The following is a 13,000-nucleotide window of genomic DNA, read 5'->3' on the forward strand; positions in this document are numbered from 1 at the left end:
ACCATAATGCAAAAAACCACTAATACAATGAAAGATTGTAAGATGTATGCCTCTCACTGGTACAAGATATAAAAATAAAAGGTAAAGCCACTATTAGACACAATGTTAATTCTTCACAATGATGTTCAACTGCTGTGTGTCGAGGTGGGGAGGGTGCTTTGCTGTAATGTCGCAAGGCCGGAACCTTGGAAAACAACACACGTTTACCTACAAATGTTTACTGAACTGTTTTACATGTCATGAGCAGCAGCAACACTGGCTTCGCTTATATACAACACATGGACATACCAATGAACACACTGCAACAAAAATGACACAGTCACTCGATATCTCGTGCTGACCAAAGTTACAGATGGTATTGGATAGTATTTACAACTTGCAAACTTGCATACAGATAATGATGGTTCCAAAAGGATTTCATGATGAACTGCTATGAGATTTTGCACACAGCAAAAAGAATGAACATGAAAGTTTCAATAAATTACATGATTAAAGCAAGAAAAAAAGAAGGTACAATGTTACAATCTCTGGGTTATGTGCTACCATGCACTACTGAACAAAAGCAAGCATCGGAAGCTTTGCTTTGCAAAATGAATGGCCACTACAGCCCACAACACAATAAAACAAAACCTCAGCTGTGAACACTTAAATGCCAACAAGAAAGCGATCTAACAGAAACTAAATGTACACAACATGAGAGCTATTTCACATAAATGAAAGAACAATGCTTAAAACTGCTTAGCAACAATTCTTCCTTGAAGTATACAAAATTCTCAAATAAATGAAGAATGTGTTACATCAAAAGTAAAGTTATGTGTTAAAAAGAGAGACAGAAAAAAAAGAGTAGCATTCGCTTGATGCTGGAGGTTTTAAATGATGCCATCAATATATAACAAGAAAGGTGCACTTGAGGTACTTTGTCAGTAGGAAGCTAGAATAAAGGCCTCCGGCTACACTCAAGGTGATGAGAAAATCAAACCTGTTAACGCAGTGATGACAGCCACTACCTTCTCAAAAAACTTGTGCCTGACACACTAAATGTTTGCCTGAGCTATTGCGCAAGGTTGAAAGTTGTCCTTCAGAAGGCAACCTGCATTTGGCAGGCTGATCCAAGTGCTGAAAATCTATGCCTCAAGTTTAAAAACAAATTCAGAGCAGTTTACCGAGTACTATGCTTCTTTCATGTGATGCAAGCACATCCTAATCAACACCAGAGAAGCACTGACGAATCAATGTTACCATTTTCGGGTTTACAAGGCTAGCTAGAAAGTGGTGCTGCTGCCTGTCTCAACCCTGAAGTTCAAATGGAGATCTGTATGAAATGAAAATAACCCGTGGCTTAATACACACGAAACAAGTCGGAGATGGGGAGACACTTTCTATGGAGTGGTGACTTGTATGAGCTTGCTCTCCTTGAGGAGAACCGGGAGGCGGCTTTGTGCTACGAAGCGGCGGCAGGCCGCGTCGGTTACTTGCGGGCAGTCTCTGAGATCCAAGTGGCGCAGCCCCACGCAGCGTCGCAATGCCTCGAGGCCAGTGTCCGACACGTTGGCACACCGCGAAACATCGAGCGCAGTGAGTCGCGACGCCTTAGCAGCGCCGAGCACCGCTATGCCCATGTCTGTGACACCGCGGCAGTTGGACAAGTCCAGGCGGCTCAAGTTGGGCAGCTGGTGCCCCAGCAGGCGCACTGCCACGTCCGAGATGTCGCACCCCGCGAGACGGACCTCCACGAGGAGCCTGGGCTTGGAACGAGCGTCGGGCGCCACCAAATCCCGTACTGCCTGGTCTCCGAGACCCTCAACCCAGCTGAGGTCGAGGCAGCGAAGGCGAGGGCAGACACCGGAGCGTAGTGCGGCAACCACGGCGGCTGCCGAGCACCCGCTCAGTCCCAGCTCGCGCAGGTGCGGCAAGCGCGGTAGCAGCCAGCTGAGCTGCTTTGCCGAGACGTTGGTCCAGGCCAGGTCCAGGCAGCAGGGCTGTCTCCTCACGATGCCTGCGAGGGCCAGCGCCGTCACGCGGCGCCGCGATAGATCCACACGGCGCCACATGCCGGGCTCCACACACCACCGGTTCCACGCCTTGCACACCAGCTGGCACTGCAACAAGTCCTGGGGACCGAGGTAGTGCATGACAGGCACCATCACCTCGCGCATCAGTGCGTAGCACGTGGTGCCGTCGTCTAGCTGCACCTTCTCCACTGGCTGCTTGGCCTTCTCCACGTCTTCGCGGAGTGGTGCGGGCCGTACCAGGTGCAGGGGCTTGCGCAGGTTGCCACGGTCTCGCAGGGTCATCTTGAACTTGAAGTCCGGTGGCTGCCCGCAGCTTATGCTCGTAATGTGTAGGTCCGGTGCAGTGGCCCCGTTCGTGGTTGCACTCGAAGAGTTTCTGTCGTCTCGGTTGTCGGCACTTTGGGCATTGGCCGCAATGGCTGCCAAGCCGTTCTTGACATCGGGCTCTTCACTGGGGATGGCCGATACGGCAGGAATCGCAGGAATGGCTGCAGCCTCGGCGAACTCTGGCTCTGAACCCTTGTGTAAGCTGCGCATTGACTTGACCACCTGGTCGTGGGAGCTCGTCGCCGAGATCTTGTCCCCTTGGACCATGGTCAGCCGGGCACAAGACCGGACATAGTCATCCTTGCGGGACCTGCTTAATGCCGCCTCCGAGTTCTCGTACATTTCCTGAAAGTGACCAATGTGGGCTTAGTCAGAGCTCCAAAAAAGAATTCAGGAGAGAACAATTATATAACTAAGCAAACCAGTACGGTTTGGGATCTCTGGACACAAACGAACGTAGACAAGCTGGAAAGAATACAGAGTAAAGCAGTGCGGTTTGTTTTTCAATATTATTCAAGGCAATTCAGTGTATCTGAGGCAAAAAAGTTACTTAGATGGGACAGTCTTCAAAAACGACGCTGTATTCGTAAATTGAAATTGTTCCATGACATCTACCATTCAAGTACGGGAATTGACCGTACGAAATACAGTAGACTCACGTTAAACGGAACCTGAAGGGACCAAGAAAATGTGTTCCATTTAACAGGAGTTCCGTTTACAGTGGAACCCCGCTGTTACGTTCCTCACTGCTGCGTTTTCCCGGCTGTTACGTCGTTTTCCGCCGGTCCCGGCATAGCTCCCATAGGATACAATGTATTGGGAACCCCGCCAGGCTAGTGAAAGAAACCCACGTGACCGGTATGGCAAATTGAGGCGCCATCCATTGACTGGGATCAGAGTTAAAATCTGCGCTCCGTCTCTTTCCTCCCAACTCTCTTCAACCCCCTCTCTGGTGGGATCACTCCCTTTCCTGCGGGAGGCGAGCTGGCGCGCTTTCCGCCGCCTTGCTGGCGCCGCCGACTTTGAAATCCGTTAGAAAGTTTCGTGTCTGGCGTTGGTAAGGCATGTGTTAGCCATCGTCGCTCGTCCGTTTCATGGTGCTCGCTCGCTGTGTGCTTGTGCGACGCGATGTTTTACGACTTGTGCTGTTCGTGCATAGTGCTTTGTTGCTCGAATACTTCCAGAACAAGTCACGGAATATATGTGCCGGCCCCCAAAAGAACGACAGGTGAGCGTGCCCTTTGAGTCGCGGTTTTCATTGTGTCAATTTGAATTCACGTCCATACCGAGTAGCTCTTCTCTTCAGTAGGGCTTCAGTTAATGTTTTCAAAAATGACTGATTTGAAAAGGGCACGATGCTGCGTTTAAATCGTTATACGAACAAGCAGCGGACATGAAGCCCATGCGACGTAACTATAGTTACAGGTTTACTACTCTTAAAGAACCGCGTGCTTGAGTGTGTGCTTTTGCATTTGTCTCCGGTTAATTACTCGCCATCGCCTATAACCACGTTTGTGAGACATTAGGTAGATGTATGAAAACTTGTGCTGCTCTGAGACGAACAAACGAGTTCACTTTTGCACGAGTCGACGGCGCTTTTTATCTGATTGAAACTTGCCCTTTTCTTCAGGGCGTATTTCGGAACACAACACAGCTGATCGGTGCGCCCAGAGAAAAGCTGAAGAATTGAAGAATCGGCGCACTTCAAGAAGAAATGCCACGAATGCCATGAATCATCCGATATCAGCCGTTCATTTTCTCCGCGTTTATCATCACTAGTTATAATAAAATCAACGTTTTTGGAATTGTAGTCAATAAAGTGCGGCCAATATTGTATTATATGTGGAGTTAATTTTGACATCTTTAAAATGACCTTTACATTATTATTCTATTTTTAGGTATTTCAACTGCTTTCATTGTTTTTGCATTTCAGGAATGTTCAATTTTGTTATGATAATTTTGTGCAATATCGTGCGCATATATCAGAAGCTGTTCTGCACTTTTGTCAGTATAAAAATTGTGTTTTTGAATATGTGACCTAGTGTTATGTTCTGTTTTTTATTCCACTGTTCTTTAAGTTCTTAACTTTGCCGAGAACTTTCGTGTTGTTTAGTGATCATGAACACGTGTATGTTAATCTCCTGTTTAGAACTTCTGTTAATCTCTTGAGCCTATATCGCACCACATTTGATGAAAATGTTGATTTTCGGAAACGAGGACAATAAAACGAGACCAAAGATATTTTGTGTTGTGAGTGCAATTCATTCTTTTGCGTTTTGGCACATGCTGCACGACTGCAGTGTTTGCAGAATGCCTGATTGCAAATTGCGCACATTCAAACGCGCAACGAACGCGTGGCGCAGTACGCGCAGCGGATGCAAAAAAAAAAAAAAAAAAAAAAGCGCCCGGCGCGTTGCACAGCGCAGCACGCGGACGAGGGGGTCATAAAAGAAATGGAGAGGGAGCCCGCACACGCAAACAAAACAAAAAGAAAAAAAAAAACGGCGCGCGCGCGGGAGCTAGGAGAGGAGGCGCGGCTGGTGTTAGTGTTGCCATGACGACGCATACCGTGTGCGCCGCCAGGATATTAACTGAAGGGACGTTTGGCGCTGCCAGCGCTGACGTCATGAATTAAGGCGTCCTATGGGAGGTATACGGAGTAACCTTCCCCTGACCCCGCTGTTACGTCGTAACTGTCGGACCGTTCCCGTATGATACGTCGCGAAGTGCGCTCGGAGCAGACCGAGTGACTACGAAAGAGAGCGAGCGGCCATGGTGCATTTTCACGCAGCTTGGCCTCGTTTGACCGTAATATTAGCCGCATGAGAGGCGCAAGCAACGGAATCTTTCAATTGATGCAAACAAAAGCATGGCCTTCGAGATTCAAATTGCAAAGATGGCGTCTATGACGTAACTGCTCGCGAAAGCAAGGCCTTCGAGATTGGCATTTACTATTGACAAAAGCATAGCCTTTGAGATCTGTATTGCACAAACATGGCGTGTATGACGTAATTGCTTGCGAAAGCAAGGCCTTTGAGATTGGCATTCACTTCTGCCATCGCGTTGGCGTAGACTCATCATCATCGTTATTTGTCGGAGAACGGGAGGAGTTCGAGCTGGTTGGAGCTCGCATGGTCGTGCGTGCGGTTCGCGGTCGGACTCGCCGCGCCGGTCGTGATTGCGTGTGCTTAGTTCTTTCATGCCTACACCTGTTGGTGTTAAAAAAATCACATACGTTGATTACATTTCTGCGGATGAGGCCGTCCTAAGCTCCGCGTTTCTATCAATCGACTAGATCGCGGCTGAGCGCGCCAATTTTCGTGCTGCTCGTGAGAATTGAAATGAAATTCTGTACCACTAAATATTTTGCCGTTTTTCCTGTTTTTCGGCTCTTACGTTTCCCGTCTCTTACGTTTATTTCCTACGGTCCCTTCAAAAACGTATCAGCGGGGTTCTACTGTACTGAGAGATGAACAGGAGTGCAGAATCCAAGTATGAAACCAATTATATTAGATGCAGTTGTTCCGTTTAAGCAGCAGTTCTGTCTCCCTTTACTGAGAGTCTACTGTATTTGCATGACCCTGATTATGTGTCTAGGAGAGTGGACCACGATTTGAAAATAAAAGAAATATTCTGTAGAAGTGCTATATACAAAAAGTCCTTTTTTCCCAGTACAATTACAGCCTGGAATCGACTACCATCAGATATTGCGCGGATAAGTTCAAACACAGCGTTTGTCCAGGCGCTCCATGATGTTATTATATAGGCATAACCATGTTATGATGTACTAGTATAGTTCTGATCATGTTTCTCTGTTTACGCATGTAACCTGTGTTTTTGTATTATGTACTCTATGTATCCCCCCCCCCCACTGTAATGCCTATGAAGGCGCTGTGGGTATTTGATAAATAAATAAATAAATAAGCAAAACATTTGTCTCAATTGCATGCACTACACGCCTAAAATGCATCTAATGTGGTCGTGAGATAATGTAATGAAGTTCACCAAAATTTATCAATGTTTTTTTACTAACCAGCATTTCACGTTGCTTTATATACAGCATTTGACAGCTACTACTAGAGGCAATAATTACATCACAGACAATGTGCTTGATTGGGCTGGTTGGTGCTGCATGGTAGACGAAGAATAAAAACAGCCCTAAACATGGGACGTGAAGAGGACACATACACGACGCTGAGTATGTGTCCATACTCAGCGCCGTGTATGTGTCCTCTTCTCGTCCCGTGTTTAGCGCTGTTTTTATTCTTCATCACTTCACAGAAACATGCCGGTGACCAAGCCTTCCTAGCAGCATGCATTGGAATCTGCAAACAGTTACTATTACGCTCATCATGATGCAGCAGTGTCCTCAACGCGGCTGCATTTTTTTGCAGTGCAAGCTCATGCTACACAACGTTATTGATTTACGACCACTCAACTGCCAAATGAATGTCGGGTGCACCCACATAGCTCCAAAGTACCCTGACACACAATGATAGATTTGTCAATTTACTGGGTTTAACAAAACAAAGCAACATATGTGTCAAGAAAGGTGGCATAATTGAGACCTTCAAATTTTCACCACTTACCATGGGCAAATTTAGTGTAACCATGAGCAAGTACACTTATGTGTAACGAGTGTCACTATGGTGATGCGCTGCTACATTTAAAGTGTCCTTTGCTATGGATGACAATGGCAATGAATGAATCAATAGGTACAACGTCTGCATCCTTGCTGCCGTTATTATAGTCCCTAAGAGGCTATGCAATACCCACGATAAAAAACATCACCCGAGGACTTGGTTTGTATATTCGATAAAAAACATCCTAGGATTTGGTGTCTACATTCTTTCAAAGGTTGTATTGAACACAACCTTGGTGTAAGACACAAACACAATTTATAAGTCGAGCTTTATGTTCAGATACAGCACACAAGCAACAGCATGCTCAGAACAGCAGATACCGTCAAGCGACTCGTTGTGTTTATATCATGCTGACTTTTCACTCGCTGTTGTCCACTTTGCCTCCTTCAGTAACTCAAAAAAAGACAAACTTCCTTAGCATGACTATTCAGTGCCCACAGGAAAGGGTTCCAACAAGAGGGTCCAAAGACTGGCTAGAATTTTTCACTTACAGAAATTGTTTTCCCCCAAATTTGAAACCACACTTAAAACACTAGATTGAGCCCAACTTCATAAATACCACAAAAAATTCCCTACAGTTGAAATGTACATTTGAGCCACTAAAGCCACTGTGGCATGCAGGAAGTTGCCTGGGCAGCATACAACTGTTCTGGTGTAGTAGCAGGCCCACAGTCTGGAGTTCAAGGTGTTGGATCCAGAGGCTCTGAGAGTGCACAGTGGTGTTCCCTCAGGAACAAAAATTTAGCGATTTTCTCCAAAGAACTTCAAAATAGTCTTGAGTTAGCAAGTCGCTGAGCATCGCATTTTACCACCGTCATTTGAAGGAACTGTAAGCAGTTGGAGCACCTACCGTGTGCAATTCTAGGCCAATTTTTGAGGGGGCACTAGATCTTGGATGTGGGAAAGTACTGGGCCTTCTTCAAGTCTTCACTCGGCGGTGGTAAGGTCGGCTTGCTTCAGGGGTGTTGCCAATCAACTTCCGTCTACATTTTGCAGCACGTCCTTATTGGCCTTCCTGAAGGGCCCTTCAACTCGCAAGCAATTGAGATTGCTGCAAGCTAAGTGTTCATGCCCAATCAAGAGTGCATGAACCTTAGTAGCAAACCTAGGATACCTAGCGAAAACTGCAAATTCGGAATGCAATTTCGGACACACATTGAACCACATTCTGTGGGACTGTATCATTTGCTATATCAAGAATGAGGATGCCCATTGACAGTTGCTGGCATGCCACATGCTCGACTTGAATGAATACAATCCAGAATCTGCACAGAGAGCGGTCATTTTCCAGATGACACAGCAATTTCAGAATGCCCATACATCTTTTGTGAAAGGTGCCGAAGGCCACACATCTTTGACGACTACTGGTGCAGATGCAGTATGCGCTGGTAACCTACGATACTGAACCAGGAGAATGTGCCTCCATCAGAAGACAATTTACACTCGAAGGGATGCAAGCTATGCAAGCTCATCGAGACAGGATCACACATCTGTGTAAGATGCAGCGAAGTCTACAAGTAACCAACAGTGTTGGCCTTTGATGATGAAGACTTCGCTATGATTGACATGCTTCCAGGACCCCTAGCAATGTTTGAAACACAGTGATGACAACAGAGTACAAGTCCAACTGCTTCCCCTCTTCATCTCTAAGTAGGGTTCACTCTCACTAAACGGAACCTGAAGGGACCAGGAAAATATGTTCCATTTAACAGGCGTTAAACTTACTGAAAGATGAACAGGGTTGCAGTATTCAGGTACAAAACCAATCACAGTTGTTCCATTTAAGCAGCAATTCCATTTAAGAGATTTCCATTTACTGAGGGTCTACAGTAGTTGCCCAATATGGTAATGCTGTGTTCACAACTGCTGGGCTTGAAAAGACTGCATAGGAGCTAGTGGCTGTGGTGAGTACTCTCTCCTTTCCAGACCAGCAGTGCCCACTCGCTTGCACGCAACCGTAATTTGCACGTTCATATTACCCACGACAGATTCCGGAAACTGCTTCTATAATCCACAATCATAACGTACTCCATGTGATGTAGTGCATTCAGAATGTTTTTAAATTTCGTATTATCGTGCAACTTAGACTTCATGATATCATCAAGATTTTACTATACACAAAAATAAACCACGCATAAATCTGTATGCATGCACAAACACACACTCGCTCACTCTTATAAGGGCTGTTTCAGCTTGTTGGGGCAAAATCTTGGTTAACTGCTGCCAAAAAGATGAAGGGAAAAAAAAGAGACAGCTGACAAGCAGTTCTCTGGCGTCTCATTTATTCTGTCACTGCATCTTTCTGTACTGCAATTCACAAATACCCTGTGAGGTACATACTTTCTTGTTGTGATGTTGATGACCTGCAGCCCTGCCTAATACAGTCGAGCCCGACTATATCGAACCCGTTTATATCAAATTATCCCGTATATCGAACAATTTCTAAACACGGTAAATTTACATTGAGAATATATAGCAAAAGTTACTGTTACATCGAACGAAAATAGCAACGATAACCGATATATCAAACTCCATGTGCCTCAAAAGTGCCCCAGCAAGTTGGCTTTCCCTCGCGGTGGCGGGGAAAACTGCCGGCGCCACCCTAGAAAAAGTGGTTTAGATCCGGTTGTGCACGGGCGAACACCCCCCTGCAAGAAATGATCCTGGCCCGCTCGCAGCGCTTACAGCCAATCAGAGGCCGTTGTGGTTTCTCCGAGGCGCGGACGGAGGTGGTAGAAGTGAGCGCCATTTTTTCTTTCTTTATGCTTGTGTGCCTGCTGCTGCCTGTTTTCCTCGAGTCCTCATTCAGCGTGGTCCGTGCTGGTGGTGTTGCCTGTTGGTGCTCTGTGAACTTTATTGGCGCGCTGTCGTCATGGCTTGTGCAAAGAGGCAGAATTTGCCATTCGCCGCGAAACTCGCGAGCTGGCAGAGTTCCCGGTAGCTATCGACGGATTGGCATTCAACGAGTTCGTCAGTGCGGACGATGATGTCGCCATCATGGGTGAGTTACAAGATGAGGACTACGTTGCAGACGTCGTGCCGACCACGAGCCAAAGCGACAGCAATAAAGAAATTGACGATGGCCCATTGCCTACATCCTCCGAAGTGATTAGTGCACTTGCGTTGGTCCAGCGCTATTGCGTGAATGTGGAAGGTTACAGCCTCAGCTGCTCCAACTCGTTGGACAACGTGGAGGCGTGCGTGCTGTCGCAGGCAGCGAAGTCGTTGACACAGAAGAAAATCCAGGACTATTTTGTTCCAAAGTAGGGCACGCAAGTAAGCCACCATATTAATAAAGTACTTTTCTTATTGTTATGTGCCTTTGTGTCAAAATCCTATAGTGGGCCTATATCGAATTATGCCATATATCGAACTAATAAACGTTTTTTGGAGAGTTCGGTATACCCGGGTTTGACTGTACTTCAAACCACGCATAATCGCCGTGATACACTTGTACGAAATAGCAAGAACCCAACGCATTTATTTCTTCACACCTGCACATCAAGCACTTAGTACACAACCATCTACTCGTCACCCCTTCACTGTCATCACTGCTGAAGGCTTCGTCTCACAGAAGAAACATTCGTGGATAGCTGTTCTCCTTGTTGTCTGCGGCTGTAGATGCGTCTAGGACCTCAAAGATCTCAGACATAATGTTGGAACACATGAGCAATTTCTTCGGATTCCTTTGTTTTCTTCGTACTTTGGGCTGTGAAGTTGGGGACGCAAATTGAGAATGTGGCTTTTCATCAAGCGTGTACAGTAACACAGTTAGGACACTGACACAAAGCGACCCAAGCTGCAGAAGTGCTGCTCTGAATTTTTTTTAAGCCAATGTTCCCTTACTCACCTCGTCACTCGCATCTCCGTTCTTGACTGCTGCTGGCAGGTGCTGGATCGGCTTGTCTGACAAAGGCACGCCGTCATACTCGAGAAGTTCTTGAGGTCCTTCTGTCTTTATCTGCAGGCGGCAAAGGGCGTGCACACACTGTTTAGTTGCAGCATACCCACAACAAACAAGAAATGCAAATATGGAATGCATGGGTAAATATTAAATACGATATTCAAGAGAAGAGGCCTGTAGCAATTCCGTGGCACAGCCCAAGTTATTTTAAAATAAAGCTGCATATAGCAACTGCACAGCAAAATAACTACATGGAAAAATAAGCAAATGCAGTAGCCATGCACTAAAATTAATTACACTCGAGTTTAAATTAATCTGTTAGTCATGTCAATTTCAAGTTTAAGGGGGGACGAGCCTTTCAGAACCAACTTTCTTGTTTCTGGCTGGATCTTCATGAAAATTGGCACAGAGACTAAGAATGGTCCCACAATGATTCCATAAAAATTTCAAAGAAATACCACAAAAACTTCCTGCGAGACAAATTATTTCTTTGTTGAACCTCGTGGAGGGGCTGCAGGATTTACAAAATGAAGAAAAAGTGTGTAAATACTGTATGCACAGCCAAATGTATGCTGAAGGGGGCAGCATTCTCAAAATTATTTTTTTTCACCAGTAAAATTTGTAGTTAATGTTTTCTCCAGCGACACTGCAATGAGCACACTTGCACTACAAACAAGAAACCCTACCAAAAATTCTTAAGAGAAGCACAGTTCAAGGAGCGTTACAAAACAATCAGAATCTGTGAAGCAGTTGCGAAGATATTTGCTCCATGAGCTGAGCAACATGCCAAAAAAACAGTAATGAGAGAACTGCATTTAAAGTTTCACCTACTTTTTACTTCTCTAAAACACCTAAAGATTGTCATCCTAGGTTTGTTTTGCGATATTTGACTACTTGGACATGTGGTCTCTCTCCAGTGTACCTTCGTTCTTATTTTCATAACCTCCTTTATTTTTTATTTAAAATGAACAAGTATGGATTTCAAACCAAGTTCTCTGTACAAAGGAGTGGCGGTAGACATGACAGAAAAGAAAATATTGCAATTTAATAAGGCCTGATATGGAAATAATTACACATCTTTATTGTATTCATGTTGTCATTAGCGTCTGGCTGCTTGATTACAATTAACCATTGAATAATTTTTATAGAAAGAGAGGTTTACTGTAACAGAAAATGGCTCCCACCACAACAGCCTATGACTTCTTTCCAAATAAACAGTTATGGCCAAGACACTAGTGGCACAGGAATTTTTCAAGAGTCTATTCAATGACGCAAGTCAGGCAGATAAAAATTCGTCCCCCTGCTTCATACACGCTCCTTTGCCTCTTTCACCTGTGAAACGCATTATCATTCGGCCGGTCGCGGAAACACTAGTCTACGAGGTTTTAATTGTCTCAGAACATTCATAAATGCTTGCGGCGATACTAAGCATGGCTCCAAGCATGTCTAAATTGCATCAGTAGTGCTTATTGACAGCACTCTTATTTGACCACGAAGTGCTCAGCCGCGGGGGGTCCGTGGAGCCAGTGTGTGGTGGGCTTGGCGGCTGTGTTCGGTGATCATGCGCGAAATGCGTAGCTACAGTGACTAAAAATCGACACGCAATACGCTTAGTCTCGCATTTTTTGGTGCCAACATGCAAAATTGTTAGCCACTGCTCTGAGCAGTCCGTGGCCGTGGGGTCTGACGAGCTTGGCTGTGGGGTCCACTGCTGATGCGTAAAATGACCATCAACGGTTCCGAGGAGCCGGCGGGCGATGTGCTTTGTTGCTTGCGAAGAAGCACATTGCCGCAGGTACGCTAGCACATTGTTTTTGCCCGCAAAGTTCGAGGTTCGTCTCGCACATTCCCGCCGTGAGCTGAGTTAGACCTAGTGACGACTTCGAGCAGTAGGTGCACAGGCCGTGGTGCCCGATGCTTCGAAGTACGTAATGCGTGGTCATGAGTACAAAGAGTCATCCCGCATCACATCAGAATTACTGATAAGCAGAACCTCTAACCGCAGGCCTAACAAGTCAACGTTAAAGGGTCGGTCAGAGATGTGCGTTTGCGATGTTCGCAACGAGCATGGCGCACCACCGTAATCTCATCAAACTTCCGCTTGCAGCTCTAAA

At 45.8% G+C, this 13,000-nt stretch overlaps 1 protein-coding gene across 3 annotated transcripts in view; it reads right to left on the bottom strand.

The window, feature by feature from the left end:
* Window positions 1-201: 201 nt before the first annotated feature.
* The window catches only part of LOC119389762 (lysine-specific demethylase 2B), a 58,129-nt gene continuing 45,330 nt past the window's right edge, over window positions 202-13,000 (bottom strand). For all 3 annotated transcript variants that reach the window (XM_037657141.2, XM_037657140.2, XM_037657142.2), the window contains exons 17-18: window positions 10,833-10,943; window positions 202-2,684 (exon numbers count right to left, since the gene is read on the bottom strand). In XM_037657141.2, coding sequence (XP_037513069.1) covers window positions 1,380-2,684; window positions 10,833-10,943 — 1,416 coding nt within the window. In that variant the 3' untranslated portion in view covers window positions 202-1,379. The remainder of the gene's footprint in view (window positions 2,685-10,832; window positions 10,944-13,000) is intronic.

Source organism: Rhipicephalus sanguineus, chromosome 4 (assembly GCF_013339695.2).
Source record: "Rhipicephalus sanguineus isolate Rsan-2018 chromosome 4, BIME_Rsan_1.4, whole genome shotgun sequence".
NCBI lineage: Eukaryota > Metazoa > Arthropoda > Arachnida > Ixodida > Ixodidae > Rhipicephalus > Rhipicephalus sanguineus.